The 26728-nt window shown below is 61.9% G+C and overlaps 1 protein-coding gene and 1 long non-coding RNA gene across 10 annotated transcripts; one reads left to right on the forward strand and one right to left on the reverse strand.

Moving 5' to 3' along the window:
• Positions 1–222: 222 nt before the first annotated feature.
• CROCC (ciliary rootlet coiled-coil, rootletin) lies at positions 223–26720 on the reverse strand. 9 transcript variants are annotated; one of them, XM_071449161.1, is made up of 34 exons: positions 26587–26720; positions 23688–23827; positions 21987–22166; positions 21825–21908; positions 21659–21750; positions 20833–20998; positions 20094–20200; positions 19811–20017; positions 18674–18770; positions 18505–18600; positions 18014–18178; positions 17518–17696; positions 16742–16903; positions 16314–16458; positions 15254–15619; positions 14800–14993; positions 14577–14704; positions 13667–13818; positions 12981–13082; positions 12627–12761; positions 11450–11581; positions 11138–11376; positions 10286–10445; positions 10038–10205; positions 9012–9330; positions 7993–8114; positions 7793–7913; positions 5117–5268; positions 3888–4157; positions 3191–3343; positions 2531–2749; positions 2131–2265; positions 1213–1323; positions 223–849 (listed from the first exon to the last, which is right to left on the reverse strand). In XM_071449161.1, the coding sequence occupies exons 2-34, from the start codon at positions 23820–23822 to the stop codon at positions 799–801; spliced, it is 5244 nt and encodes a 1747-aa protein (XP_071305262.1). In that variant the 5' UTR covers positions 23823–23827; positions 26587–26720; the 3' UTR covers positions 223–798. The 9 variants fall into 9 exon arrangements, with proteins under 9 accessions (XP_071305262.1, XP_071305267.1, XP_071305268.1 ...); XM_071449166.1 differs by lacking the exon at positions 26587–26720 and adding an exon at positions 26448–26580 and having other exon boundaries at positions 21659–21723; XM_071449167.1 differs by lacking the exon at positions 26587–26720 and adding an exon at positions 26448–26580 and having other exon boundaries at positions 3888–4070.
• LOC139600761 (uncharacterized) lies at positions 5437–6188 on the forward strand. The gene is made up of 3 exons (XR_011682658.1): positions 5437–5511; positions 5842–6017; positions 6049–6188. It is a non-coding gene; the product is annotated as an uncharacterized lncRNA (long non-coding RNA).
• Positions 26721–26728: the final 8 nt, after the last annotated feature.

Genomic DNA, 26728 nt, shown 5'->3' on the forward strand with positions numbered 1-26728 from the left:
GGGTGCAGCTTTATACTCATCATTATTTTCTGTTTATTACGATTTCTTATCCTTTACTCTTCATTATTAATTAACATTATTGGGTTTTAATTATTGCTTATTTCTATTTATTGTTCATTATTCTTATTATTCATTATTATTTAGGGACCTCATTCAACCCAGCCCAAATTTGGGCATACCCAAAATGCCAACTTCCCCCAAAAAATCCCTCAGAACTCCCAGTTTGATTTTCCATGTTTATTCTGGCTGGGACTGGGAGGGGGTCAGAGCCACCACCTCCCTTCCCATGGCTTTCCCACCCTCGGGAGCACCAGTAAAAACCCCCATTCCCAAAAATTCCATATAAAAACCCTGCTAGTTCCTAAAAAAAATCCTCAAAAACAGAAATCCTGGGAGTTTTTTGTTAGAAAAAGGGGAAAAATTAGGATGGGGTGAGGGCAGGGCTTGGAAAGCTGGAGGGGAATAAATCAGTTGGGTCTTCTGGGGCTAAAACAAGGGAATATTCCCCATTTTTCCATTAAAAACTGCAACAGGAAAATGAGTAAACCATCCATGAGGTCCCAGATTGTATCAAAAATAGACAAATTTTGTTGGCTGGTGGGAAAAGTGCAGCTTTTTCCTGGAGAAAAGGGAACGAGGAGACAAAAATCACTGTGGGATTGGAGCACAGGGATGGGGCTGGATCCCCCTCACCCCTGAGCGGAGCTGCTGTGGATTTTGGGATCGGGGATGGGGATGGATCCTCCCGTCCCGGAGCTGCGCTGGTCCCTGCGGATGTCCTGGAATTCCCGGAATTCCCTAAGTTCCGGTGGGATGTCGCTGCAGCTCCTGCTCCTTGAGCAGCACGATCTGCAGGAGGGAGGGAGGGAGGGAGGGGAGGCTGTGGGGCCAGGCCATGTCCCCGTGTCCCTCTGGGCTGTGTTCCCTGGGCTGTCCCCGTGTCCCTGGGCTGTCCCCCAGGCCGTGTCCCCGTGTCCCTCTGGGCTGTGTCCCCTGGGGCTGTCCCCATATCATCCAGGCTGTGTCCCTGTGTCCCCTGGGGCCATGTCCCCATCTTCCCCGGTCTTCCCCGGGCTGTTCCCGTGTCCCTGCGGGCTGTGTCCCCCAGGCTGTGTCCCCGTGGCCCCCAGGCTGTTCCCGTGCCCCCCAGGCTGTGTCCCCGTGTCCCCTGGGCTGTTCCCGTGTCCCTGGGCTGTCCCTGTGTCCCCTCACCTGCTCCTCCAGGCTGCCGCGGCCGAGCCGGAGCCGCTCCAGCTCCCGCTGCAGCTCCGCGGGTGCCTCAGGGAGCGGCCGGGCCCGGAGCTCCAGCGCTGACACCTGAGCCTGTGGGGAGGGGTGCCCGGCACCCCGGGATGGGCACTGCCTGCACGGGCACCCCGGGATGGGCACTGCCTGCACGGGCACCCCAGAACGGCCCGGAGCCAGAGCCAGCACCAGCACCAACAGCAACAGCAACACCCAGCGCCAACACCCAACAGCAGCACCAACACCAACATCAACACCAGCACCAACACCAGCACCAACAGCAACACCCAGCACCAACAAGCACCAACACCAACAGCAGCACCAACACCAGCAACAGCACCAGCACCAACACCAACATCAACACCAGCACCTCCCTGGTGCTGGCACCAACACTGACACCAGCACCAGCACCAACACCAGCACCAGCACCAACACCAGCACCACCTCCCTGGTGTGGCCAGTGCCAACACCTCCCTGCTCCTGGAACAAACCCAGCCCCTTCCCAGCACCGGGACCATTCCTGTTGGGATGAGCCCGGCCCCATCCCAGCACCAGCACCAGGCTCGTTCCCATCAGGATGAGCTCCCGAAGAGCAGCCCCAGCCCATGGATCAGCCCCAGCCCCATCCCATGGATCAGGATCAGCCCCAGCCCCATCCCACAGACTGGGATCAGCCCCAGACCATGGATCAGGAGCAGCCGCAGCCCATGGTTCCGGATTGGCCCCAGCCCATGGATCAGGAGCAGCCCCAATCCATGGATCAGGATCAGCCCCAGCCCCATCCTGTGGATCAGGATCAGCCCCAATCCATGGATCAGCCCCAGCCCATGGATCAGGATTGGCCCCATCCCCTGGATCGGGCTCGGCCCCGGCCCCGGGACCCACCCGCAGCACCTGGATGCGTTTCCGAGCCTCCTCCAGCTCCCGCTCGGCCGAGCCCGCGGGGGGATCCGGCCCCGCCCGGAGATCCGGCCCTGCCGGGAGCTGCGCGGGTCCAGCCTGGCCGGGAGGGTCCCGCTCCTGCCCGGACACACAGATAAATATTTATTAAAGTACGTGTAATAGATAGAAAAATACAGATAAACCCAAATAGAGGTGTATATATATATGTATATATATGTGGCAATAGATCAATTATCTAATATAGTATTAGATAATTAGATATGATGATATAGGTATGAGATGATAATTAGATCATTAATTAGCCCATAAGGGTGCAGGGCTCTATGGGGGATCCACAGTCTGGGGTCAAAGGTCAGCGAATTTGGGGTGCGGCCCCGCTCACCTCCTGCTGCCGGTCCTGGGAGGGCTCCGGCGGCATTCCCAGCTCCCGCGGCATTCCCAGATCCCGGAGCATTCCCTGTTCCCGCGGCATTCCCAGATCCCGGAGCATCCCCGGCTCCCGCAGCATTCCCAGCTCCCGCTGCTCCCGCAGCTGCTCCCACAGCATTCCCTTCTCCCGCCGTGCCTCCGCCAGCGCCCGCCGCGCCTCCTCCAGCCCCTCCTGGGACACCGGGGGACAGCGGGACAGCCCCGTGACACCCGGGGACAGTCCCGGGACACCCCCAGGACATCCCCGGGACAGCCCCGGGACACCCCCAGGACATCCCCGGGACAGCCCCGGGACACCCCCAGGACATCCCCGGGACAGCAGGGACTGGCAGGGGGCTGGGGGGGACTGGGAATGGGTCCGGGGAGAACTGGGACAGGATTCAGGGGAACCAGGGGAGCTGGGAGGGGGCTCAAGGGGAAGAGGCAGGAGTTCCAGTGGGAACGGAGGGGACGGGGAGTGTTCAGGGCAAATGGGAGCACTGGGAGGGATTCAGAGGGAACTGGGAGTAGCGGGAGGGGGTTTAGGGAGGGCTGGGAGGGGGCTCACAGAGAATGAGGGGACAGGGAAGGGCTCGGGGGGAGCTGGGGGCACCGGGAAGGGTTCCGGTCCCACCTGGAGCAGCCTCCGGTCCGTCTCGCCCGCGGCCAGCGCATTCTGGAGCTGCAGGAGCCGCTCGTGGAGCGGGGACCCGGCCGGAGCCTCCCCCTTGGAGCCGCTCCCCGGCGGAACCGGGAACGGCCCCGAGCGGGACTCGGCCTGAGCCAGCTGTGCCCAAACGGGAACGGAGAGTGGGGAACTGGGGGCATTCGGAGGGGATACTGGGGGAACTGGAGGGGCTGGGAGGGGATACTGGGGGAACTGGGAGGGGCTCCAGGGAGAACTGGGGGGACTGGGAAGGGATACATGGAGAACTGGGGGGACGGAGTGGGTGTTCAGGAGCAGAGGAATTGGGAAGGGATTTGGAGAGAACTGGGGGACTGAGAGGGGTTTTGGGGGAACTTCGGACAACTGGGATGGGATCCAGGGGGAACTCGGGGGAACTGGGAGTGGGTTCAATAGGAACTGTGGGACTGGGACGGGGCTCAGGGGAAACTGGGAGGACTGTGGGGACTGGGTGGGTTCAGTGGAGCTGTGGGACTGTGGGGACTGGGTGGGTTCAGTGGAGTTGTGGGAACTGGAGTGGGTTCAGTGGGAGCTGAGGGACTGGGAAGTGCTTCAGGAGGCGCTGGGAGGGCGCTCAGGGGGGAACCGTGGGAGCGGATCCATGGGGAGCCAGCGGAGCCCCTGGAGCCCGGCGGGATCCCGGTACCTGCGTGCGGAGCTGCTCCGCTCGCTCCCGCGCCTCCCGCGCCTCCGCGTCCCGCTCGGCCAGAGCCCGCCGGGCCCGGCCCAGCTCCGCCTCCAGCGCCCGCCGCTGCAGCTCCAGCCGGGCGCTGCGGCTCTCGCACAGCTCCAGCCTCTGCCGGGCCTCCTCCAGCTCGCCCAGCTTCTCCTGGAGCCGCCGGAATGAGGGCGTGGAGCCGGGATGTGCCGGGCACGCCGCCGTGCCCACCCGGGCTGCCTGACACTCCCCACGGGGCTGCCCGGCATTCCCACCGGGATTATCCCACATTCCCACATGGATTATCCCACATTCCCACATGGATTATCCCACATTCCTGCCTGGATTATCCAGCATTCCCTCCTGGACTGCCCCAGCATTCCCGCCTGGACTGCTCGGTATTCCCACCTGGATTATCCCACATTCCCACCTGGACTGCCCCCCAATTTCCAGCTGGACTCCCCCATCCCCACCCAACTCTCCCGTTCCTCCCTGGACCCCATTCCCCCCTGACCCCATTACCCCCGGCCCCGTTCCCCCCGGCCCCATTCCCACCCGACTCCCTCGTTCCCCCCTGACCCCCCAGCTCCCCTGGCCCCGCTCCCCCATTCCCAGCCCCGTTCCCGTCCCCATCCCCGTTCCCGTTCCTGTTCCTGTTCCCGTCCCCGTTCCCGTTCCCATCCCCGTTCCTGTCCCCGTTCCCTTTCCCGTTCCCAGCCCCATTCCCTTTCCCGTTCCCGTTCCCGTCCCCGTTCCCATCCCCATCCCCATCCCCATCCCCATCCCCATCCCCATCCCTGTCCCCATTCCCATCCCCATTCCCATCCCCGTTCCCGTTCCCGTTCCCTTTCCCATTCCCGTTCCCTTTCCCGTTCCCGTCCCCATCCATGTCCCCATTCCCCTCCCCATTCCCGTCCCCGTTCCCATCCCCATCCCCATCCCCATCCCCATCCCCACCCCATCCCCATCCCTGTCCCCATCCCTGTCCCCGTTCCCGTCCCCATCCCCATTCCCGTTCCCGTCCCTGTCCCCGTTCCCGTTCCCGTCCCCGTTCCCGTTCCCGTTCCCGTTCCCGTTCCCGTCCCCGTCCCCGTTCCCGTTCCCGTCCCCGTCCCCGTTCCCATCCCCATCCCCATCCCCATCCCCATTCCCGTTCCCGTTCCCATTCCCGTCCCCGTTCCCGTCCCCGTTCCCGTTCCCGTCCCCGTTCCCGTTACCTGTCCCGCCCGCCGCTCCCTCTCTGCCGCTCTCATCCCGCTCTCCAGGGCGCTCAGGCGCTCCCGCAGCCCCCGGCATTCCCGCTGCGAGCGCCGCAGGGTCTCATCCTGCAGCAGCAGCGACGCGCGGGCCCCGCTCAGCTCCCGCCGCCCTGCGGGGTTTGGGGGGTGCAGAGGGGTTTTATTGGGGTTTATGGGGATGGAAGGGGGTTTTACTGGGGTTTGTGGGGTGTTACTGGGGTTTGCGGGGGTGCAAAGGGGTTTTAATGGGGTTTGTAGGGGTGCAGAGGGGTTTTAATGGGGTTTTGCTGGGGTGCAGAGGGGTTTTATTGGGGTTTATGGGGATGGAAGGGGGTTTTACTGGGGTTTGTGGGGTGTTACTGGGGTTTGTGGGGGTGCAGTGGGGTTTTATTGCGGTTTATGGGGATGGAAGGCAGATTTTACTGGGGTTTGTGGGGGTGCAAGGAGGTTTTAATGGTGCTTGTAGGGGTGCAGTGGGTTTTTACTGGGGTTTATGGGGATGGAAGGGGATTTTAATGGGGTTTGTGGGGCTGCAAGGGGGTTTTACTGGGGTTTGTGGTTTGTGGGGGTGAAAAGGGGTTTTAATGGGATTTGTGGGGGTGCACTGGGGCATTACTGGAGTTTTACTGGGGTCTGTGGGGGTGCAAGGGGGTCTTAATGGGGTTTGTGGGGATGGAAGGCGGAATTTAATGGGGTTTGTGGAGGTGCAGTGTGGTTTTACTGGGGTTTTACTGAGGTTTGTGGGGCTGCACTGGGGTTTTACTGGGGTTTGTGGGGGTGCAAGGGAGTTTTCATGGGGTTTATGGAGATTGAAGGGGGTTTTACTGGGGTTTGTGGGGGTGCAGAGGGGCTTTATTGGGATTTTTGGGGGTGCAGAGAGGTTTTACTGGGGTTTGTGGGGGTGCAGAGAGGTTTTATTGGGATTTGTGGGGGTGCAAGGGAGTTTTGACGGGGTTTATGGGGAATGCAGAGAGGTTTTACTGGGGTTTGCAAGGGAGCACTGGGGTTTTACTGGGGTTTATGGGGGTGCAGAGGGGTTTTATCGGGGTTTGTGGGGATTGAAGGGGGTTTTACTGGGGTTTGTGGGGTGCAGTGTGGTTTTACTGGGGATTATGGTGTTGCAATGGGGTTTTACTGGGGTTTATTTGGTTTATGGGATTCACAGGGGAGTTTATCAGAGTTTATGGGGGATGTTGGGGGTTTACTGGGGCTTATTGGGGTTCATGGGGGATGCAGGAGGGTTTTATTGGGGTTTATGGGAATTGCAGAGGGACTTATGGGGTATGCTGGGGGTTACTGGGATTTATGGGGGCGTTACTGGAATTTTTGGGGGTGCAGAGCGGTTTATTTGGGTTAATGGGGGATGCAGGGGGGTTACTGGGATTGATGGGTCTTTACTGGGATTTAGAGGGTGCAGAGGGGTTTTACTGGGGTTTAGGGGGGTTTACTGGGGTTTAAAGGGACACTGCAGGAGGTGGCTGGGGTTTACTGGGATTTAAGGGGGGATGCACTGGGATTTAAGGGGGATGCACAAGGATTTGACCAATTTTCCTGGGTTTCCAGGGGATTCACCGGGGAGTTTCCCAGTTCTGCTGAGGTTTATGGGGAATGCAAAGGGGTTTTACCCATTTTATTGGGATTTACAGAATTTTCACAGGGGGTTCCCAGTTTTACTGGGAATTACAGGGGAGGCATGGGAGGTTCCCAGTTTTACTGGGGTTTCTGAGAGATTCAGGGGGGGTTTACCCACTTTATTGGGATTTATGGCATTTGCTCAGGGCATTTCCCAGTTTTCTTGGGGTGGTCGTGGGATGCAGGGAGGTGTTACCAGTTTTATTGGGGCTTTATTGGGGTTTTATTGGAATTTATGGGGGACAGACTGGGAGGGGTTACTGGGTTCACTGGGATTTAAGAGGGACACACAGGGATTTTAACCCTTTGTTGGCATTTATGGAGACTGCACAGGGAGCTCACCAGTTTTACTGCAGTTTATGGGGAATTTTTTAATGGGTTATTTTTTTTTATTACTATTTTTTAATGTTTTGGATCTTTAATTTAATTTTATTGGGATTTCTGCAGTTTGCACAAGGTTTTTTTCAGCTGTTTCATAGGGGTTTACAGGAAATACACAGGGGATTTACCAGTTTTACTGGGATTTACGTGGGGTGCAGACAGGTTCTGCCCCACTTTATTGGGATTTATGGAGTTTGCACAGGGGGTTTTACCAATTTTACTGGGTTTTGTGGAGTTTACCAGTTTAACTGGTATTTACATGGGATCCATAGGGGAGTTTAGCAGTTCCAGTGGGGTTTATGGGCATCCATGAGGGTTTTACCAGTTCCACTGGGATGTGTGGGGGATGCAGAGGGGTTTTACAAGGGTAAAGGGTTTAAAACCCATTTTATTAGGGTTAGAAGGATATATGGAATTATTCACCACCTTGTACTGGTGTTTAAAGGACGCACAGAAGGGTTTTACTGGGCTTTACTGGGATTTATGAGCTTTCCCACCAGGGTTTTGGAGGAAATCCCGAGGAGCATCCTCCGCTCTGAGCTTCACCCCCCTCCCTGTGCCTCAGTTTCCCTCCGAGCTCCCGCTGGCCGTGGCGGCTCCAGCAGCCACCAGACCACCCCGAATCCCCAAAATCCCCATCACCTTGCTCGCTCTCGTCCAGCAGTTTCTGGAGCCGCTGCGCTCGGGCCCCGGCGCTGTCGCGCTCCGCCTCCGCCTCCGCCAGGCGCCGGCCCAGGCTGCCCAGCTGCCCCCGGAGCTCCTCCTGCCGGGAACGGGGGCTGGGATCGGGCCGGGAAGGGCCCTGCGGGGACAGCGGGGACGGCAGGGACAGGGACACGCACCCGCTCCCGCTGCGCGTCCTGCAGCTCCTGCAGGAATTCCCGCAGCGCCGCCCGCAGCGCCTCGGGATCGGCCTCGGGATCCGGGACGGAGCCGGGGCTGCCCGAACCCTCCGGGCCCCCGCCTGGGGGGACAAACAGGGGTGGCAGGGGGACACCAGGGAGCCTGGCAGGACGGGATGGAGCAGCGGGGGACACCAGGGAGGCAGGGGATGGAAAAATGTGGGGATGCAGGGGATGGAGTGAAGGGGACCCCGGGGTGCAGGGGGTGGAATAATGGAGTTTGGGGGGATCCAGGGATGCAGGGATGGAAAAACGGGGTTTGGGAGGATCCAGGGATGAAGGGAATGGAATAATGAGACTGGGAGACCCTTGGGATGCAGGGGATGGAGCAATGGGAGACCCCAGGGATGAAGGGGATGGAATAATGGGGTTTGGGAGAATCCAGGGATGCAGGAGATTAAATAATGGGGTCTGGGGGAATCAAGGGACACAGGAGATGGAATAATGGGGTCCGGGAGATCCCTGGGAAGCAGGAGATAGAATAATGGGGTTTGAGTGGATCCAGGGATGGAACAATGGTGTTTGGAAGATCCCCGGGATGCAAGGGATGGAGCAATGGGAGACCCCCGGGATTCAGGGATGGAATAATGGGGTTTGAGGGAATCCAGGGATGAAGGATGGAATAATGGGGTTTGAGAGATCCCCAGGATGCAGGGGGTGGAATAAGGGGTTTAGGAGACCCCCAGGATGCAGGGATGGAATAATGGGATTTGGGAAGATCCAGGGGTGCAGGAGATGGAATAACGGGGGTTGGGAGACCCCTGGGATGTAGGGATGGAGCAATGGGAGACCTCCAGGATGCAGGGATGGAATAATGGGGTTTGGGGGGATCCAGGGATGCAGGGATGAAATAACGGGGGTTGGGAGACCCCCAGCATGCAGGGGCCGGAGCACCGGTGTGTTGGAGACCCCCAGGGCTGGATCAAGGGCTGCCACTTCCCTTCCCCGAGGCCGCTCACCCTTGGCCCTGGCCACGGCCACCGTGCGGCGCAGGGTGGCCTGGAGGCCGCCCAGGCGGGACTCGGTGGCCCTGCGCTGCTCCTCGCCGCGGGCCAGCTCCGCCTCCAGCCCCTGCGCCCGGCCCTGCGCCGCGCTCAGCCGCAGCCCCAGCTCGGCCACCTCGGCCCGCGCCGCCTCCACCTTGAGCTGCAGGTTCCGAGCGTCCGCCAGCAGCTTCTTCTCATTGCCCCGCGCCTCCTCCAGGCTGCGGGACAGCTCCTGCTCCCGCCGCCGGAACTCCTGCTCCGCCACCGCCAGGCGCTGCTGCAGCTGCTGCAGCTGAGGGGGCGACAGCGGACAGGGGAAGGGTGGGTGGGAGGGATGGGAGCGGGGGATGGAGCAGTGGGGGACCCCAGAGAGGTGGGGGATGGAGCAATGGGAACACCCAGGGATGCAGGGGATGGAGCAATGGGAACACCCAGGGATGCAGGGGATGGAGCAGTGGGGTCACAGGGAACACCCAGGGATGCAGGGGATGGAGCAATGGGACAATGGGAACACCCAGAGATGCAGGGGATGGAGCAATGGGGTCACAGAGAACACCAGGAATGCAGGAGATGGAGCAATGGGGCAATTGGAACCCCAGGGATGCAGGGGATGGAGCAATGGGGCAATGAGAACTCCAGGGATGCAGGGGATGGAGCACTGGGGCAATGGGAACCACAGGAATGCAGGGGATGGAGCAATGGGAACCACAGGAATGCAGGGGATGGAGCAATGGGGTCACAGAGAACACCAGGGATGCAGGAGATGGAGCAATGGGGCAATGGAACCCCAGGGATGCAGGGGATGGAGCAATGGGAACACCCAGGAACACAGGATACCACAGTGATGGCAATGACTGGGGACAGCAGGCACCAAGCTACGGCCTGAGGGGACAGGGACAGCTCCAGACCCACAGGACAGCCGGCTATGGGGGCACAGGGGCACTCTGGGATGTGGGACACCCACAGCGGGTTCTTGGGGACCTTTGGGGACGGCCTCACCTCCTTCCTGGCAGCCTCGGTGCCGGCCTCGCTCTCGGCCACTTTCTGCCTGAGCCCCGAGGCCTCGCGGCGGCTGCGCTGCTCCCGCTGCTCCTCCAGGGCCACCCGCGCCTGCAGCTCCCCCAGCTCCCGGCCCCGCCGGCTGTTCTCGCTGTCCAGCTCCTTCACCTGCCCGCGGGGGCACCAGCGGTTCGGGGACACGCCGAGGCTCAGGGCCACCCCGTGTCCCCGTGCTGCCCGTCCCTGACCTGGCGGCGCAGCTCCTGCAGCTCCCGGCGGCTCTCCAGGCGGGCGCGCTCCAGCCCCCGCAGCGCCGCCCGCAGCTCCGACACCTCCCGCTCGGCCGCCGCCCGCGCCGCCTCCAGCAGCGCCAGACGCTGCTCCTTGTCCTCCCCGGAGCGCTTCAGGCTGCGGGCAGCGGGGGCTGGCAGCGCCCGGGGGGGCAGCACGCCCCCGGCCCCAGCCGTGCCCCAGCTGTGCCCAGCACGGGTGTCCCCCCAGCCCCAAATTTCCATCATCTTGTCCTGAGCGTGCTCCCGACCTGGAGCACCGCCCATCCCAACCCGTGCATCCCCTGAGCGTCCCAACACCGCCCCCATCCCAGGCATCGCCCTCCGGGGTGGGGATCACCCCTGTAACTCCAACTCCTGCCTTCCTTCATCCCGAGCATCTCCCAAGTCCTGTTTTCCCTCATCCCAAGCATCTCCCAAGTCCTGTTTTTCCCTCATCCTGAGCATCTCCCAACTCCTGCATCTCCCAATCTGTGCTTCCCCTCATCCTGAGCATCACCCAACTCCTGTTTTCCCCCATCCCAAGCATCTCCCACCTCCTGCATCTCCCAACTCCTGTTTTCCCTCATCCCAAGCATCTCCCAACTCCTGCATCTCCCAACTCCTGTTTTCCCCCATCCCAAGCATCTCCCACCTCCTGCATCTCCCAACTCCTGTTTTCCCTCATCCCAAGCATCTCCCAACTCCTGCATCTCCCAGCTTGGACATTCCCTTACCCCGAGCATCCCCCCAGCTCTGAGCATCCCCCCAGCCCCGAGTAGCCCCTCCAAGGCCCTGCACCCCCGGGTGAAGCAATCCCGCGTTCCCGACCTGATGCGCTCTCCCTCGGCGCGCCGCAGGGCCGCCCGCAGCTCCTCGTTGGAGCGCTGCAGCGCCTCCTTCTCGCGGGCCGCATCGCCCAGCGCCCGCCGCGCCTCCTGCGCCCGCCGCCGCTCGGTGTCGCGGCCCTCGCGGCTGTCCCGGGCCTCTCGCTGCGCCTCCAGCAGCTCCCGCCGCGCCGCCGCCCGCGCCTCGGCCCCCGCCCGCAGCTGCGCCCGCGCCTCCTCCGCCTGCCCGGAGAGGGAACTCCAGCGATTTGGGGGTTTCAGGGGGGCGGGAAGGGGTTTTTGGGGGGCGGTTCACCTCCCGCAGGGCGCTGTCCCGCTGCTTGGCCGCCGCTGCCGCTTGGTCCCGGAGCGTCCTCGCCTCCCGCTCGTGGCTCAGCGCCGCCTCCTCCGCCCGCGCCCGCAGCGAGCGCAGCTCCGCGGCCAAGGCCTGAGGGACACGGGGGCACCCTGAGAGCCCCCTCCCTCCTTCGGGGGTCCCGGGGGGCGGCGGGGTCCCGGAGAGAGGGGACAATGGGGATGGGGTACCGGAGACGGGGGGGTAATGGGGATGGGGCACAGAGAGAGGAGGAACAGTGGGGTTGGGGTCCCGGAGAGAGGTGGGGGCAATGGGGAATGGGTCCCAGAAAGAGGCGGGGACAATGAGGATGGGGTCCTGGAATGAGGGAGGGCAATGGGGATGGGGTCCCAGAGACAGGGGAACAGTGGGGTTGGGGTCTCAGAGATAGGGGAACAGTGGGGATGGGGTCTCAGAGATAGGGGGACAGTAGGGATGGATCCCAGGGGTTGGGGGCGGGCAATGGGGATGGATCCCAAAAAGAGAGGGTGACAATGAGGATGGGGTCCCAGAGAGAGGGGGGGCAATGGAATGGGTCCTGGAAAGGGGGGGACAGTGGGGATGGGGTTCCAGAGAGGGGGGGCAATGGGGATGGGATCCTGGAGAGAGGTGGGGGCAATGGAGATGGGTCCCAAAAAGAGGGAGGGCAATGGAATAGGTCCTAGAAAAGGGGGGACAATGGGGATGGGGCCCCAGAGACAGGGGGACAGTGGGGATGGGGTCCCAGAAACAGGGGGCAGTAGGGGTGGTGCAGGGATGGGGTGAGGGGGTTCAGGTACCACAGCTGAGCCCCATTCCTGCAGGAGATGGGGGGTGAAGTTGGGGGGCTGCAAGAAAAGGGGGGGGGGGGTCTTGCAATGGTGGGGGTGAGGCTCAAGCTGGGGGGTGCAATGGGGGGGTACCCAGGAATGGGGGGATGCAATGAGGGGGGCACAGGGGATATTCAGACAGGAGGGGCTGCAGTGGGGGATGCCCAGGAATTGGGGGGTGACAAGGGGACATCCAGGCATGGGTGGCTGCAGGAGCAGGGGACACTTTGGCAATGGGGGTTGCAAAGAGGGGAGACACCTGGGCACAGGGGCTGGAAGTGGGGGCTCTGTGCCACCCTGGGGGGGTTCTGGGAGCCCCCCAAACCCACCTGCTCCTTCTCCTGGTGGCCCCTGACCTCTCGCCGCCGCTGCTCCAGCTCGGCCGTGGCCTCGTCCAGGCTCTGCTGGAGCCCTGCCAGTGTCCCTGCCAGGGCCACCCGCTCCTCCTCCTGAAGTGCCAGAGCCTGGGGACATCGGGGGTGGCACAGGGCTGGGGGACATCGGGGGTGGCACAGGGACAGGGGGACATCAAGGCTGGGGAACATTGGGGGTGGCACAGGGCTGGGGGGACATGGAGCTGGCACAAGCACAGGGGGACATCAAGGCTGGGGGACAGGGGAGTGGCACAGGGCTGGGGGGACATCAGAGCTGGCACAGGGACATGGGGACATCAGGGCCACCACCTGCTGCTTCTCGCTCTGGCGCTGCTGCCGCGCTGCCGCCAGATCGGCCACCAGCTCCTCGTGCTCCTGCACCAGCCGGCCCCGCTCAGCCTCCAGCTCCTCCTGCCAGTCCCAAAATCACCAGTGAGCCCCAAAAATCACCAGTGGACCCCAAAAATCACCAGAAAACCACAAAAATCACCAGTGAACCCAAATAATCCCGCACCCTGAGCATTGTGCCCCACCAATCGGTGGGAATGTCAGAAATCAAGGTTGCCCCCCAAAAATCACCACTGTGCCCTCAACAATCAGCATGTGCATCAAAAACCAGCTCTGAGCCCCAAAAATCTACATTTCACCCCAAAAATCACCACTGAGCCCCAAAACACATTTCACTCCAGAACCCAATAACCCACAGTGGTTATTTCACCCCAAAAATAATCACTGTGTCCTGAACAGTCAACACGTGCATCAAAAATCAGCTCTGCACCCCAAAAAGCTACATTTCAGCCCAAAACCCAACATTTCACCCCAATAACCAACATCGTTCCCCAACAATCACTCTTAAAACCCCCAAAATCACCATCACACCCAAAAAATCACCATCACACCCTAAAAGCCTCCACCACAGCACCCCAAAACCCCAGCGCCGTGCCCCAAATCCCTCCCGCAGCCCAAACCCTCGTCCCCCCCTGCCCCGTGCGCACCTTCTCACGCTGGAGCTGCTCCAGCTGCTCCTGGTGGGCGTCGCGGGCGCTCTGCAGCGCCGCTGTCACCGCGGCCGCCTCGGCCACCGCCACCGCCTGGCGCCGCTCCCGCAGCTCCTGCGCCCGCTCCCGCCGCGCCACGCCCAGCTCCGCTGGGGGACATGGGGACAGTGCGGTCACAGGGACAGCGGAGTCATGGGGACATCCCCAATCATGGGGACACTGGACCATGGGACACCCCTAAGTCATGGGGACATCCCCAGTCATGGGGACAACCCAGTGATGGGGACACCTCCAGTCATGGGCACATCTCAGTCATGAGGACACTGCAGAATGGAACACCCCTAAGTCATTGGGACAACCCAGTGATGGGGACACCTACAGTGATGGGGACACCTACAGTGATGGGGACACTCCCAGTCATGGGGACACTCCCAGTCATGGGGGCACTGCAGAATGGAACACCCCTAAGTCATGGGGACACTCCAGAGCTAATGGGGACCCACCACTCATTGGGGACAACCCCAGTCAGTGGGGACACCCTGTCATGAGGACACCCCCCCATCAGTGGGGACACCCCCATGTCGTGGAGACACCCCCTGTCAATGGGGAGAAGAGGATGGAGCCAAGGATGAGGATGGGGATGGACAGGGATGAGGATGGGGTGATGGATGGAGATGGACGGTGAAGATGGAGATGGACGAGGATGAAGATGTGTATAACAGATACTATGGATGGGTATGGATGGTGAAGATGGGGATGGATGGGATGAGGATGAGGATGGGGATGGATGGGATGAGGATAAGGATGAAGATGGGGATGGATAGGATGAAGATGAAGATGGGGATGGATGGGTGGGAGCTGGGCATGGCCAGGCCAATGGGACACACGGGTGGCCGGGACCCCTCACCCTCCAGCGCCTCCTTGGCCTGGGCCAGTGTCCGGCCTTGGGCCTCCAGCTGCTGATTGCGGGCCTGGAGCTGGGCCAGCTCCTGCTGCAGCTGGAACACGGCACTCTCCAGCCCCTCCTTCTCTGATCTGCGGGACACCAGGCACAGGGCTGGGCACGGGGCTGGGCACGGGGCTGGGCACGGGGCTGGACCCTCCCCGGCACCCCCTGAGCCCGGCCCCACCTGAGCCCGGCGGCCTCGCGGTGGCGGTGCCGCTCCTGGCGCTGGGCAGCCGCGAGCTGCACGGCCAGGCCCGCCCCGTCCTGGGCCAGCGCCGCCTGGGTCCGGCCCAGCCGCTCCTGCTCCGCCCGGAGCCGCTCCTGCTCCGCCCGCGCCCGCGCCAGCGCCTCGCCCGCCGCGCTCTGCTCCTGCACCGCCTGCGGCACACGGGGGACACCAGGGACAGCTCAGGGACCGCCAGTTATCGCACGCCCCCTCCCAGTTACCCTTGGCACCTTCCCCACCCCTCCCACTTACCCCAGACACTCTCCCCACCTCTCCCATTTACCCCTGACACCCTCCCAGTGGCCCAATGCCCCTTTCCCACCTCTCCCAGCTACCCTTGGCACCCTCCCCACCGCTCCCAGTTACCCTTGGCCCCTTCCCCACCGCTCCCAGTTGCCCCCGCGGTGCCCACCTGGCCCAGGCTGTGGCGCAGCCGCTCGTGGACCCCGCGCAGCTCCCGCAGCTCCTCCCGCAGCCCCCGCCCGTCGTCCCGGGGGTCTCCCCGTGGCCGCTCCAGGTCCCGCCGCTCGCTGCCGGGCCGGGGGCCGCTCTCCAGCCGTGTCCGCAGCAGCGCCAGCTCCCGGCACAGCTCCCGGCTGCGCAGCCGGCCCCGCTCCCGCTCCTGCTCCAGCCGCTCCAGCCGCCGGCCCAGCTCCGCCTTGTCCCGGGCCAGCCCGGCCGCCAGCTCGCTGGTCTTGGCCAGCGCGTCCCGCAGCCGCGACTCCTCCGCCTCCGCCGCCCGCCGGGCCTCCGCCAGCTCCCCGCAGCTGCCCTGCGCCTGCCAGCGGGCACCGGCTGGCACCGGGGGCACGGCGGGACGGGGGAATGGGGGCTTGGGGGGCACGGGGGGGGCACCTGGGGCTCGGGGAGCACCTGGGGCAGGGGGACACAAGGGCATCTGGGGCAGGGGGAGTACCTGAGGCATGGGGGGCACCTGGGGCTCGAGGAGTACCTGGGGGCACGGGGGGCACGTGGGACTGGGGGACACGGGGGGGGCACCTGGGACTGGGGGACACGGGGGCACCTGGGACTGGGGGACACGGGGGCACCTGGGAACCGGGGAGTACCTGGGGGAATGGAGGGCACCTGAGGCTCAGGGAGTACATGGGGCACGGGCTCACCTGGGGCTTGGGGAGTACCTGGGGCATAGGGGGCACCTGGGGTATGTGGGGACATCTGTGGAACCGGGCCATGGGGGCAGCTGGGGCGCAGGGCTGCACCCACGGCAGGCCTGGCACTCCTGGGGCAGGGGGACACCTGGGGCTCACTTGGGGCTTGGGGAGCACCTGGGGCATGGGGGGAACTTGGGGACACCTGGGGTATGTGGGGCTACCTGTGGAACCAGGCCATGGGGCTGCACCCAGGGCAGGGCTGGCACTCCTGGGGATACATCCACAGGGATTCACCTGTACCCATGGGAATGCCCCTGTACCCGTGCCCGGCCCCGCTGTGGGGTGGGTCCCAGTGCCCACCTTGCCCAGGGCCTCTTCCAGCGCCTCCTGCTCGCCCCGGGCCAGCTCCACCTCCAGCAGAGCCCGGCTCAGCTCCTCCCGCGCCTCCAGCAGCTCCTGCTGTGCCTGTGCCCGCTGTGCCTCCAGCTCCTGCACCTGCTGCTGGCTGTGCGGGGACAGCACAGACTGCCTGTGCCCACCTGTGCCCACCTGTGCCCACCTGCATCCACCATAGGGAGGTCCTGGGGGTGCTGTACCCTCCAGCACCTGCCTATGTGCACCTGAGCTCACGTGCACCCACCTACACCCACCTGTGCCTACCTACACCCACCTGTGCCCACCTACAGCCACCTGTGCTCATCTGAACCCTCTTGTACACCCTCTACCCACCCAGACCCCACACCCACCTGGGTCCCCACCTGCACCTGCCCGTGCCCGCCCGTGCCCACCTGTGCTGCAGCTGCTCGTGGGCAGCCTGGGCGTCGCGGGCAGCCTGGTCCCGGCAGTCCTGCAGGCTCTCACTGCGGCGCCGCAGCTGCTCCCGCTCCTGCTGCAGGGCCCCCGCCCGCTGCTGCTCCTCCGCCAGCGCCGCCTCTGCGCGGCACAGCTCCCTGCGGACACACAGACATGGACACATGGACACGGGCTCATGGATACACGGACACACGGATACACAGACACATGGGCACAGCTCCCTGCGGAGACACGGACACAGACACACAGACATGGACACATGGATACATGGATACATGGGCACAGCTCCCTGCAGACACACGGACACGGACACATGGACAGGGGCTCATGGACATGGACACATGGATACACAGACACACAGACACATGGGCACAGCTCCCTGCGGACACACGGACATGGACACACGGACATGGACACACAGACACGGGCTCATGGATACACAGACACATAGACACATGGGCACAGCTCCCTGCGGACACACGGACACATGGGCACAGCTCCCTGCAGACACACAGACATGGACACAGGGACGCGGGCTCAAGCATACATGGATACATGGACGCACATACATGGACACACGGACACACCGACACATGGACACACGAACACGTGGACACAGGGGCACACGGACACACGGAGACATGGACACACGGACACATGGGCACAGGGACACATGGACACATGGACATATGGACACATGGACACACAGGGACAGACAGCCGCACACGCAGGACAGACAGAGGGGCAGTACCTGCGCAGCCCCTCAGCCTGGGCCCGCAGCTGAAGCCCCTCCCGCTGCGCCTCCTCCTGCGCCCGCCGGCAGCTCCCGGCCTCGGCTCCCAGCTGCTCCAGCCGCTGCTCCAGCATTCCCAGCTCCCGCCGCAGGCTCCCGGCCGCCTCCCGGCCCGCCTCCGCCTGGCTCCGGGCCTCCTGGGGGCCAGCTTTGATCAGATCCCATCCTTGTCCCCATCCTTCCCATCCCCATCCCCATCCCCATCCCAAACCCCATTCCCATTCCCATTCCCATTCCCATCCCCATCCCCATCCCCATCCCCATCCCCATCCCCATTCCCATTCCCATCCCCATCCCCATCCCCATCTCCATCCCCATCCCCATTCCCATTCCCATTCCCATCCCCATTCCCATCCCCATCCCCATCCCCATCTCCATCCCCATCCCCATTCCCATTCCCATCCCCATTCCCATCCCCATCCCCATCTCCATCCTCCTCCTCCTCCCAGCTCACCTGCAGCTGGAGCTGGCGCCGGCTCAGGGCTGCATGGACAGCAGCAGCGGCGGCGCTGGCAGAGAGGCTGCGGAGAGGGGACACAGCAGGACACGGAGAGGACACGGGGGGACATGGGAGGGACACAGCAGGCGCAGGGGACTCGGGGTCATCTGCCAGCACCGCCTGTTCCCGGGAAAATCCAGGGGAAAGTGAGGCAGGGAAGGGAATGAAGTCAGTGAAAGGGGGAACCAAGGTGAGGAAGAGGAGAGGGAGTCCAGGAAGGGGAAACTGAGGTGGGAAATGGGAAATCAAGTCAAATAAAGGGGAAAGGGAAACTGAAGCAGGGAGGGGAAAAGTGAATCAGGGAGAGGGGAAACTGAATAAGGAAATACAAAAATGAATCAAGGAAGGGGACACTGGGACAGAGAGGGGACACTGAGGCAGGGAGGGGACACTGAGGCAGGGAGAGGCCCCTCCTGGCTGTGGGTGGCCCCGGGGTGTCCCAGCACCTGGGTGATCTCGTGCAGCGTCCGGCGCAGCAGCTCCAGCTCGGAGCGCAGAGCCTGCACCTGCTCCGGCGTCGGCTCCCGGGCACGCGCGGCCTCCTGTGAGCCCCGGGATGGGATCAGGCTGGGAATGACCGACCTGCATCCCCAAACCCCCACACCCTGCACCCACCAGCTCCCGCAGCTGCAGCGTCAGCGCTTCCACCGCCTGCTCCTTCTCCTCGTCCTCGCTCCGGCGCCTCTCCAGGGCCTCCGTCAGCTCCGCCAGCCTGGCCAGGACACAGCTGGCATCCAGCATCCAACATCCAACATCCAACATCCAACATCCAACATCCAACATCCAACATCCAACACCCAACACCCAACATCCAGCATCCAGCATCCAACATCCAGCATCCAACATCCAACATCCAGTATCCAACATCCAACATCCAACACCCAACATCCAGCATCCAGCATCCAACATCCAACATCCAGAACCCAGCATCCAACATCCAGCATCCAACATCCAGAACCCAGCATCCAGCATCCAGCATCCAACATCCAACATCCAACATCCAACATCCAGCATCCAACATCCAACATCCAGCATCCAGCATCCAGCATCCAGCATCCAACATCCAACACCCAGCATCCAACATCCAGCATCCACCATCCAACATCCAGCATCCAGCATCCAGCATCCAACATCCAACATCCAACACCCAGCATCCACCATCCAACATCCAGCATCCCTGCCTCACATCCCTTCCCATCTGTGCCTCAAAACCTTCCCCACACAACATCCCCTATGGCCCCATGGGGGTGCATCCTCCCCATCCTGCACCTCCTGCATCCCCTGGTGCCCCCATACCCCTCCTGATGCTCCTGCACCCCCTGGTGCTCCTGCATCCCATCCCTCTGACCCATATTCCCTTCCCATCCTGTGCCACATCCCCAAAATCTTCCCTGTGGAACATCCTCCTGTGCTTCTGCACTTCTCTTGGTACCCCTGCACCCCCTGGTCCTCCTGCACCCCTCCTGGTCCTCCTGCATCCCTCCTGGTGCTCCTGCATTCCATCCCTCTGACTGACTCTCTCCCCATCCTCTGCCATATCCCCAAAATCTTCCCTGTGGATCATCCTCCTGGTCCTCCTGCACCCCTCCTGGTCCTCCTGCACCCCTCCTGGTGCTCCTGCACCCCTCCTTGCATTCCTGCATCCCTGCTGGTGCTCCTGCATCCCTCTGACTCACTCCCTCCCCATCCTGTACCACATCCCCTGCACTTCCATTCCTCCCCTCGCCCACCAGGTGCCCCCATGCCCCGTACCTGGCTGCCAGGGTGTTTTTCTCCAGCTCTGCGTCCCGCGCCCGCGCCGCCAGCTGTTCCTGCAGCTGCTCCAGGCGCAGCTCCTGCCGCTCCCGGGCCGCCCCCGCCTGGCTCTCGGCCAGCCGCAGGTTGGCGGCCAGGTGCAGGCAGGCGGCGTGGGCAGCGCGGCCCGTCCGCGACACCTCGTGGCCCAGCTCCGACAGGTCCCTGTGCGGGTGGGAGGAGCGGGGTGGGACCCCCAGGCACCCCCGGAGGGAGGGATCCCGCCCCGGGCCCCGCTGACCTCTCGGTGGTGGCTTTCATCTCCCCGAAGTGGCGCCTGAAGGCCACCAGCTGCCGCCAGAGGGTCAGGAGCCGGCTGTGCTCGTTGCTGAAGTAGGTGTTGAAGGACTGGGGGGCGATGGAGCGAGATCAGGGATCCACCACGGTCCCCAAATTCCCAAATATCCGTCCTGGCCACACCCATCACCCCCACAGTCCTCCACAGCCCCACCCCAACTCCTGTGGGCACGGAGAGAGGTGGGGGGGTGACACGTCCCTGCCTCACGTCCCCTTCCCATCACATCCCCCAAATTCTTCTCCATGCAACATCCCCCACGGCCCCACATCCCTGCCAGGGTCCTGTGTAACTGTCCCCGACACATCCCTGCATCCCCCTGCCTCATCTCCCTTTCCCATCCATGTCACATCCCCAAATTCTTCCCCATGGAACATCACCCATGGCCCCACGTGCCCCACATTGTCCCTGACACATTCACCTGCCTCATCTCCATTTCCCCATCCCAAATCCTTCCCCACAGAACATCCCCCCGGCCCTGCATCCCTCCTCAGTGACCCCACATCTGCCTTGCATCCTCTTCCTACCCCATCTCCCCCCATACTCCCCAAACTCTGCTCTCTGCAGCATCCCCCATGACCCCACACCCTCTCCATGATCCCCCATCCCCTGATCCCCCTGCCTCACACCCCTCTCCCCGCTGCTGCTCCCGGGTGTCCCCTGTCCCCTCCCGGGTGTCCCCCACCTCCTCCTCCCGCCTCCACTCCGCCTCCCGCTGCTCCAGCTCGTCCCTGGCCCGTGCCCAGTCCGCCGTGAGCTTCCGGATGTCCTCGCTCAGCGCCGCGTTGGCCACGTTGGCCTGTTCCAGCTGCTCCCGCAGCATCGAGTTCACCTGCACCAGGCTGCTGCTCCTGGGATCGGGGATCACTGGGGTCAAAATCCCCCAGGAATCCTCACATTCCCCTTGGGATCCCGCCCACCTTTGCTGTTCCTGGGATCGGGGATCACTGGGGTCAAAATCCCCCTGAGAATCCCTACATTCCCTGGGATCCTGCCCACCCCTGCTGCTCCTGAGATTGAGGATCACCGGGGTCAGAATCCCCTGGGAATCCTCATATTCCCCTTGGGATCCCGCCCACCTCTGCTGCTCCTGAGATTGGGGATCACCGAACTCAGCATCCCCTGGGAATCCTCACATTCCCGCCCACCTCTGCTGCTCCTGGGATTGGGGATCACCAGGATCAGAATCCCCCTAAGAATCCCCACATTCCCACCCACCTCTGCTGCTCCTGGAATCCCAAGGAATCACCAGGCCCAGAATTCCCTGGGAATCCTCACATTCCTGCCCATCTCTGCTGCTCCTGGGATTGGGAATCACCAGGGTCGGAATCCCCCAGGAATCCTCACATTCCCGCCCACCTCTGCTGCTCCTGGAATCCCAAGGAATCACCAGGCCCAGAATTCCCTGGGAATCCTCACATTCCCGCCCATCTCTGCTGCTCCTGGGATCCCAGGAGATCACCGAGCTCAGCATTCCCCAGGAATCCCCACCTCCCCCAGGATCCCCCCACCTCTGCTGCTCCTCCTCCAGGCGGATCAGGGCGTTCTCCAGCTCGTTGCTGCTCTCCTCCTCGGGCTGGGAGCCGCTGGCATCCAGCTGGATCTGTGGGAACATCCCCCGCTGGCCATCACCCCGATTTGGGATTTGGGGCAGGGCACCCCCAAAGCCTCCCTCACCGTCAGCCTCTCCTGCTCCAGCTCCGTCGCCTTCTCCAGCAGCTGCTGCTCCACTTCCCCACATTTCTTCTTATACTGCAACACCTGCGGGAGGGACGGGGGGGTGACACCCATGGAGGGTGTCCCCAAATTATCCCAGTGCCTCCCTGGGGAAGGATTTACCTTGGCTTGGAGCTTCTGCACCAGCTGGGCCTGGCGCTGCTGGCCCTCCTGGTAGGCCTGGAGCTTCCTCTTGTAGGCAGCCTGCTCCTCCTCCAGCAGCCTCCGCAGCTCGATGTTGTGCTGGGCCAGGCTCCGGCTCTCGGCCGCTTCCTCCGGCTCCAGCCGCAGGCTCTGCTCCAGCTGGGATCAGGGGAGCCCAGGCTGGCACCTCCACACTCCTGGGCATCTGCTGGCACCCCCATCCACACCCCTGGGCATCTGCTGGCATCCCCACCCACACCCCTGAGCATCCCCCAGCCCAGGCTGGCACCCCTATCCACACCCCTGGGCATCTGCTGGCACCTCCACCCACACTTCTGGGCATCCTTTGGCTCAGGCTGGCACCTCCACACCCCTGGGCATCCCCCAGCCCAGCCTGGCACCCCCATTCACACTCCTGGGCATCTCCCAACCCAGGCTGGCACCCCTGAGCACCCCTGAGCATCCCCCAGCCCAGGTTGGCACCTCCACCCACACCCCTGGGCATCCCCCAGCCTCACTTCCAGGGGTCCCATGGCAAATCTCAGCCAGCTGAAGGCCCCAATTCCCACATTTTCCCATTTCTCCATGCACAAGGAGGGGGTGAATGGGAAATTTTGGGGTTGTTTTTAAGGATAACTCAACCTCCAGTCTCTGGGGTCAGCAAAGCCCCTTCCCAGTTTGCACAGAGTGGGTGATGGATAAAGGATCCTTGGGTACAGGAGTGGAAACTTGCCTGGAGATATTTTCCTGATATTTGCTTTTATTTTGAATATTGAGGCACAAACCGAGGGATTCCTCCAGTATCCCACCAGTTTGGGGCACACTCAGCACTGGGAGAGCCAAAGCCCTGTGGAATTCCTGGTTGCCAGGGCAAAGTGCTGGAAAACTGAAGGATTCCCACAGGGAGGGGAGGGGGGTTCCTTCCAAAATCCAGCAGGACAAATAAAACAGGGATGGGCAAGCCCTGGCAAGCCAGGACTGGCCTGGACAATTCCCACCACGGGGACACCACAGCTGCCCTGCCCCACACAGGGAATGCCAGGGCTGGAGCTGGCACTGCCCGGAATTTGGGGCTGAAAAGGGGATTTGGGGGGGCTGGCTGAGGGTGTTGTACTTGATGGCCAGCTCTGGAATTTGGGTTTAAAAAGGGGGATTTGGGGGTGCTGGCTGAGGGTGTTGTATTTTATGGCCAGCTCTGGATTTTGGGGTCAAAAATGGGGATTTGGGGTGGCTCAACCACTCGCTGAGGGCATTGTACTTGATGGCCAGCTGTGGATTTTGGGGCTGAAAATGAGGATTTGGGGGGGCTGCCTGAGGGTGTTGTACTTGATGGCCAGCTGAGTTTTGGGGTTAAAAAGGGGGATTTGGGGGAGCTCACCTGCTTGCTGAGCATGTTGTAATTGATGGCCAGCTGTGGATTTTGGGGTTAAAAAGGGGGATTTGGGGGGCTCACCCGCTCACTGAGGGCATTGTACTTGATGGCCAGCTGTGGATTTTTGGGGCTGAAAAGGGGGATTTGGGGGAGCTCACCCGCTCGCTGAGGATGTTGTACTTGATGGCCAGCTGTGGATTTTGGGGTTAAAAAGGGGGATTTGGGGGGCTCACCTGCTCACTGAGGGCATTGTACTTGATGGCCAGCTCTGAGTTTTGGGGTTAAAAAGGGGGATTTGGGGAGCTCACCCGCTCACTGAGGGCATTGTACTTGATGGCCAGCTCATCGCGCTCAGCCCGGCTCTGGGCCAGCAGGTCCTCAACGCGGGACAGCTCCTGCTGCAGGATCCTGTTCTCCTCCTGCAGGGACAGCAGCGAGGCCATGGCCCCTGTGGGATGGGATGGAGAGAGGCAGGATGGGATCTGGGATCCAGGATGGGATCCAGGATGGGATCCAGCCCAGGACACAGCCAGGGCATCCTTTGCCACCATGAGCTGCTCTGCTCCCCTTGGGAAGGGGCTGAGCCCTCCCTGGATGCAGCATTTGGATAAAGGATCCTCAGGGATAGGAACAACCTGCCTTGGGATCCTTCCCTGATATTTGCTTTGCTTTTAATAACCAGGCACAAACAGGGGGATTTCCACCAAAATCCCACCACCCCTCAATGTGAGTCTCCTCCAGCCCATGGGGAGTGTTCTGCCCCCTGGCCCGGCTGGAAATGCCACCTCCCACACTCAGGCATTCCAAGGAATGCTGTTTGTGAGGGAAGAGCTGCTGGAAATGCACAAAGTTGTGGTCAAAAACCCACGGGAAGTTTGCAGTTGTGACTGCAAGGATGTTCAGATCCACGTTCACAATCACAAAACAGCCAGAGATTTGCAGCTGCAACCACAAAATGGCCAAAATCTGGAGTTTGGGATCACAAAGTGCTGCAGATCAACGGCTGTGATCCAAACCCACTTCATTTTGCAGCTGCAACATAAAACCTCTGTAAATGTGTGTTTGGGATCACAAAATCAGGGCAGGTTTATAGCTGAAAGAGCAAAACTGCTGCAGAGTTGCAGCTATGATCCCAAAACTGCTGTAAATTCATGAGTGCGATCCCAAAACTGCTGCAGATTTCCAGTTACAATCCCAAAACATGCTGCAGATTTACAGTCACAACCAAAAAATCACTAAAAATTCATGACTGTGATCCCAAACCCACTGCAGATTTCCAGTCACAATCCCCAAACTGTTGCAAATTCGTACTTGATCCCAAACAGTGTGTAAATTCATGTCTATGATCCCAAAACTGCTGTAAATCCATGTTTGTGATCCCAAAACCGCTGTAAATTAATGTTTGGTTCCAGAACTGCTGCAGATTTCCAATTACAACACAAAAATGTTGCAGGTTTGTAACTGCAATCACAAAACTGACACAAAATTTGGATTTCTAATGCCAAAAACCTCTGCAAATTCATGTTTGTGATCTCAAAACCGCTGCCAATTGATAGTTGTAATAATAAAACTGGCACAAACTTGCATTTGTGATCCCAAAACTGTTGTGAATTCCTATTTGTGATCCCAAAACTGCTGCAGATTTACAGCTGTAACCACAAAATCACTAAAAATTTGTGTTTGTGATCCCAAACCCTGCTGCAGATTCACAGCTGTGATCCCCAAACCGCCGTAAAATCGCATTTGTGATCCCCAAACCACCATAAAATTGCATTTGCGATCCCCAAACCACCGTAAATTCTCATTTAAGATCCCAAACCGCGGCACTTTTCCATTCGCGGCCACAGACCCGCCCCGATTCTCCGCTGGGATCACGGAGCCGCCCCGATCCGCGATTTTCCCATCACAAACCCCCTTTGCCCTCCCAAAGCCGCTGCCCCAGCGCCATTCCCGACCCCATTCCCGACCCCGATCCCATTTCGGATCCCAATCCCATTCCCGACCCCGATCCCATTCCCAGTCCCCATCCCATTCCCAGTCCCGATCCCATTCCCATTCCCGATCCCGATCCCGATCCCGATCCCGATCCCGATCCCATTCCTATTCCCAATCCCATTCCCGGTCCCATTCCCATTCCCGGTCTCCATCCCATTCCCGACCCCGATCCCATTCCCGACCCCGATCCCATTCCCGGTCCTATTCCCATTCCCGGTCCCCATCCCACGCTCCCCGCGCCGGGGGGGACCCGGTGTCCCCACCTCAGCCCCGGGAGCATCTCCCGAGCCCCGGGCACCCCTTGCCGCGGCCTCCTCGTCCCCCGGCCCCTTTTCCCGGAATTTGGGGCGGTTCGGGCTCGGTGCCCGCCCGCGGGAAGCGGATGCGGGGTCGGGATTAGCCCGAAATCCGCGTCCCCTCCCCGTGTGACGGCGGGAGCGGGGACCCTCCTCTTCCTGGAGGTCCCGACCGCGGCTCGGCCCCATCCTCCCCCAGCAACCCCGCGGCATTCCCGGGCTCTGCCGACAAACGCACCCCGAGGCTCCGGGCGGGAGCAGAAGGAGGAAAAGGAAGGGAAACAGAGCCCAGTGCCAGCCCCCGGCGGCGGCCGTGCCCGGGGGCGTGGGGCGGTCCTTACCCGGGACGGAGCCGCTCTCCCGGAGGGCCCCGGCCTTGAGCCTCGCGCTCCTTAAGCTCCTTAACCCCGGAGTTGGCTCGGCAGGAAAAGCTCCGGGGTGGAGCGAGCCGGGGTTGCCAAGGGGTGAAGCGGCTTTAACACCCCCGGGACGCGGGGATGGCCCCGGGACCCCGGATCATCCCCCCCGCCGGAGCTTTAATTATCCCCCGCGTAATTAAAGACTTTCTGCCCGCACCCTAGTAGGGAAAAGTGGGCATAAATCCCCAAGCCGGGCCCCAAATCCCCCAGGACGGGGGCTGGAGGCGTCCCCGCCCCTGAAACAAGGGATGGATGGGGTCCCGAGCCACGCTGCGGGCAGGAGGGGCTCACCGGGCCGCCCTGGCCTCGCCCCCCCGGCAGGGAAAGCGCCCTTTCTCCCCGGAGAGCCGCAGATTACCCGGGCCGGGGAGCAGGCAGACGGGATTGAGGATTTACAGCGTCTTGGATGCCTCCAGCCCGGCGGGAGCTGCCTCCAATTGCACCCCCCAGCCCTTGTGTCCCAAAACGCCTCCTTTTCCCCTCATTTCCTCTCTTACCTTTCCCCTCCCGGTGTCCTTCCCAACAGAAACCACTGCTAAGCAACAGGTTCTGTTGTGCTCCGTGTCCAATCCCATTCCCTCGGCACCGGCAAGGAATGGGAATCACAAAAGCTCATCCTGGCTGCTCCGAGCCCGCCCA

Source organism: Agelaius tricolor, unplaced genomic scaffold, assembly GCF_023055355.1.
Source record: "Agelaius tricolor isolate 1412-34295 unplaced genomic scaffold, bAgeTri1.0.p SCAF_28, whole genome shotgun sequence".
NCBI classification, from domain to species: Eukaryota; Metazoa; Chordata; class Aves; order Passeriformes; family Icteridae; genus Agelaius; species Agelaius tricolor.

Bases quoted from the DNA above. Each gene is read 5' to 3' on its own strand.
- CROCC (XM_071449161.1), bottom strand. From the start codon at position 23,822: ATGGCCTCGCTGCTGTCCCTGCAGGAGGAGAACAGGATCCTGCAGCAG. The intron at 18,179-18,504 runs GTGCTGGGACAC...TCCCGGGAACAG, and splicing joins CGCTGCACGAGATCACCCAG to GCGGTGCTGGCAGATGACCC. The intron at 2,266-2,530 runs GTGAGCGGGGCC...GTGTCCGGGCAG, and splicing joins CCCAGGACCGGCAGCAGGAG to GAGCGGGACCCTCCCGGCCA.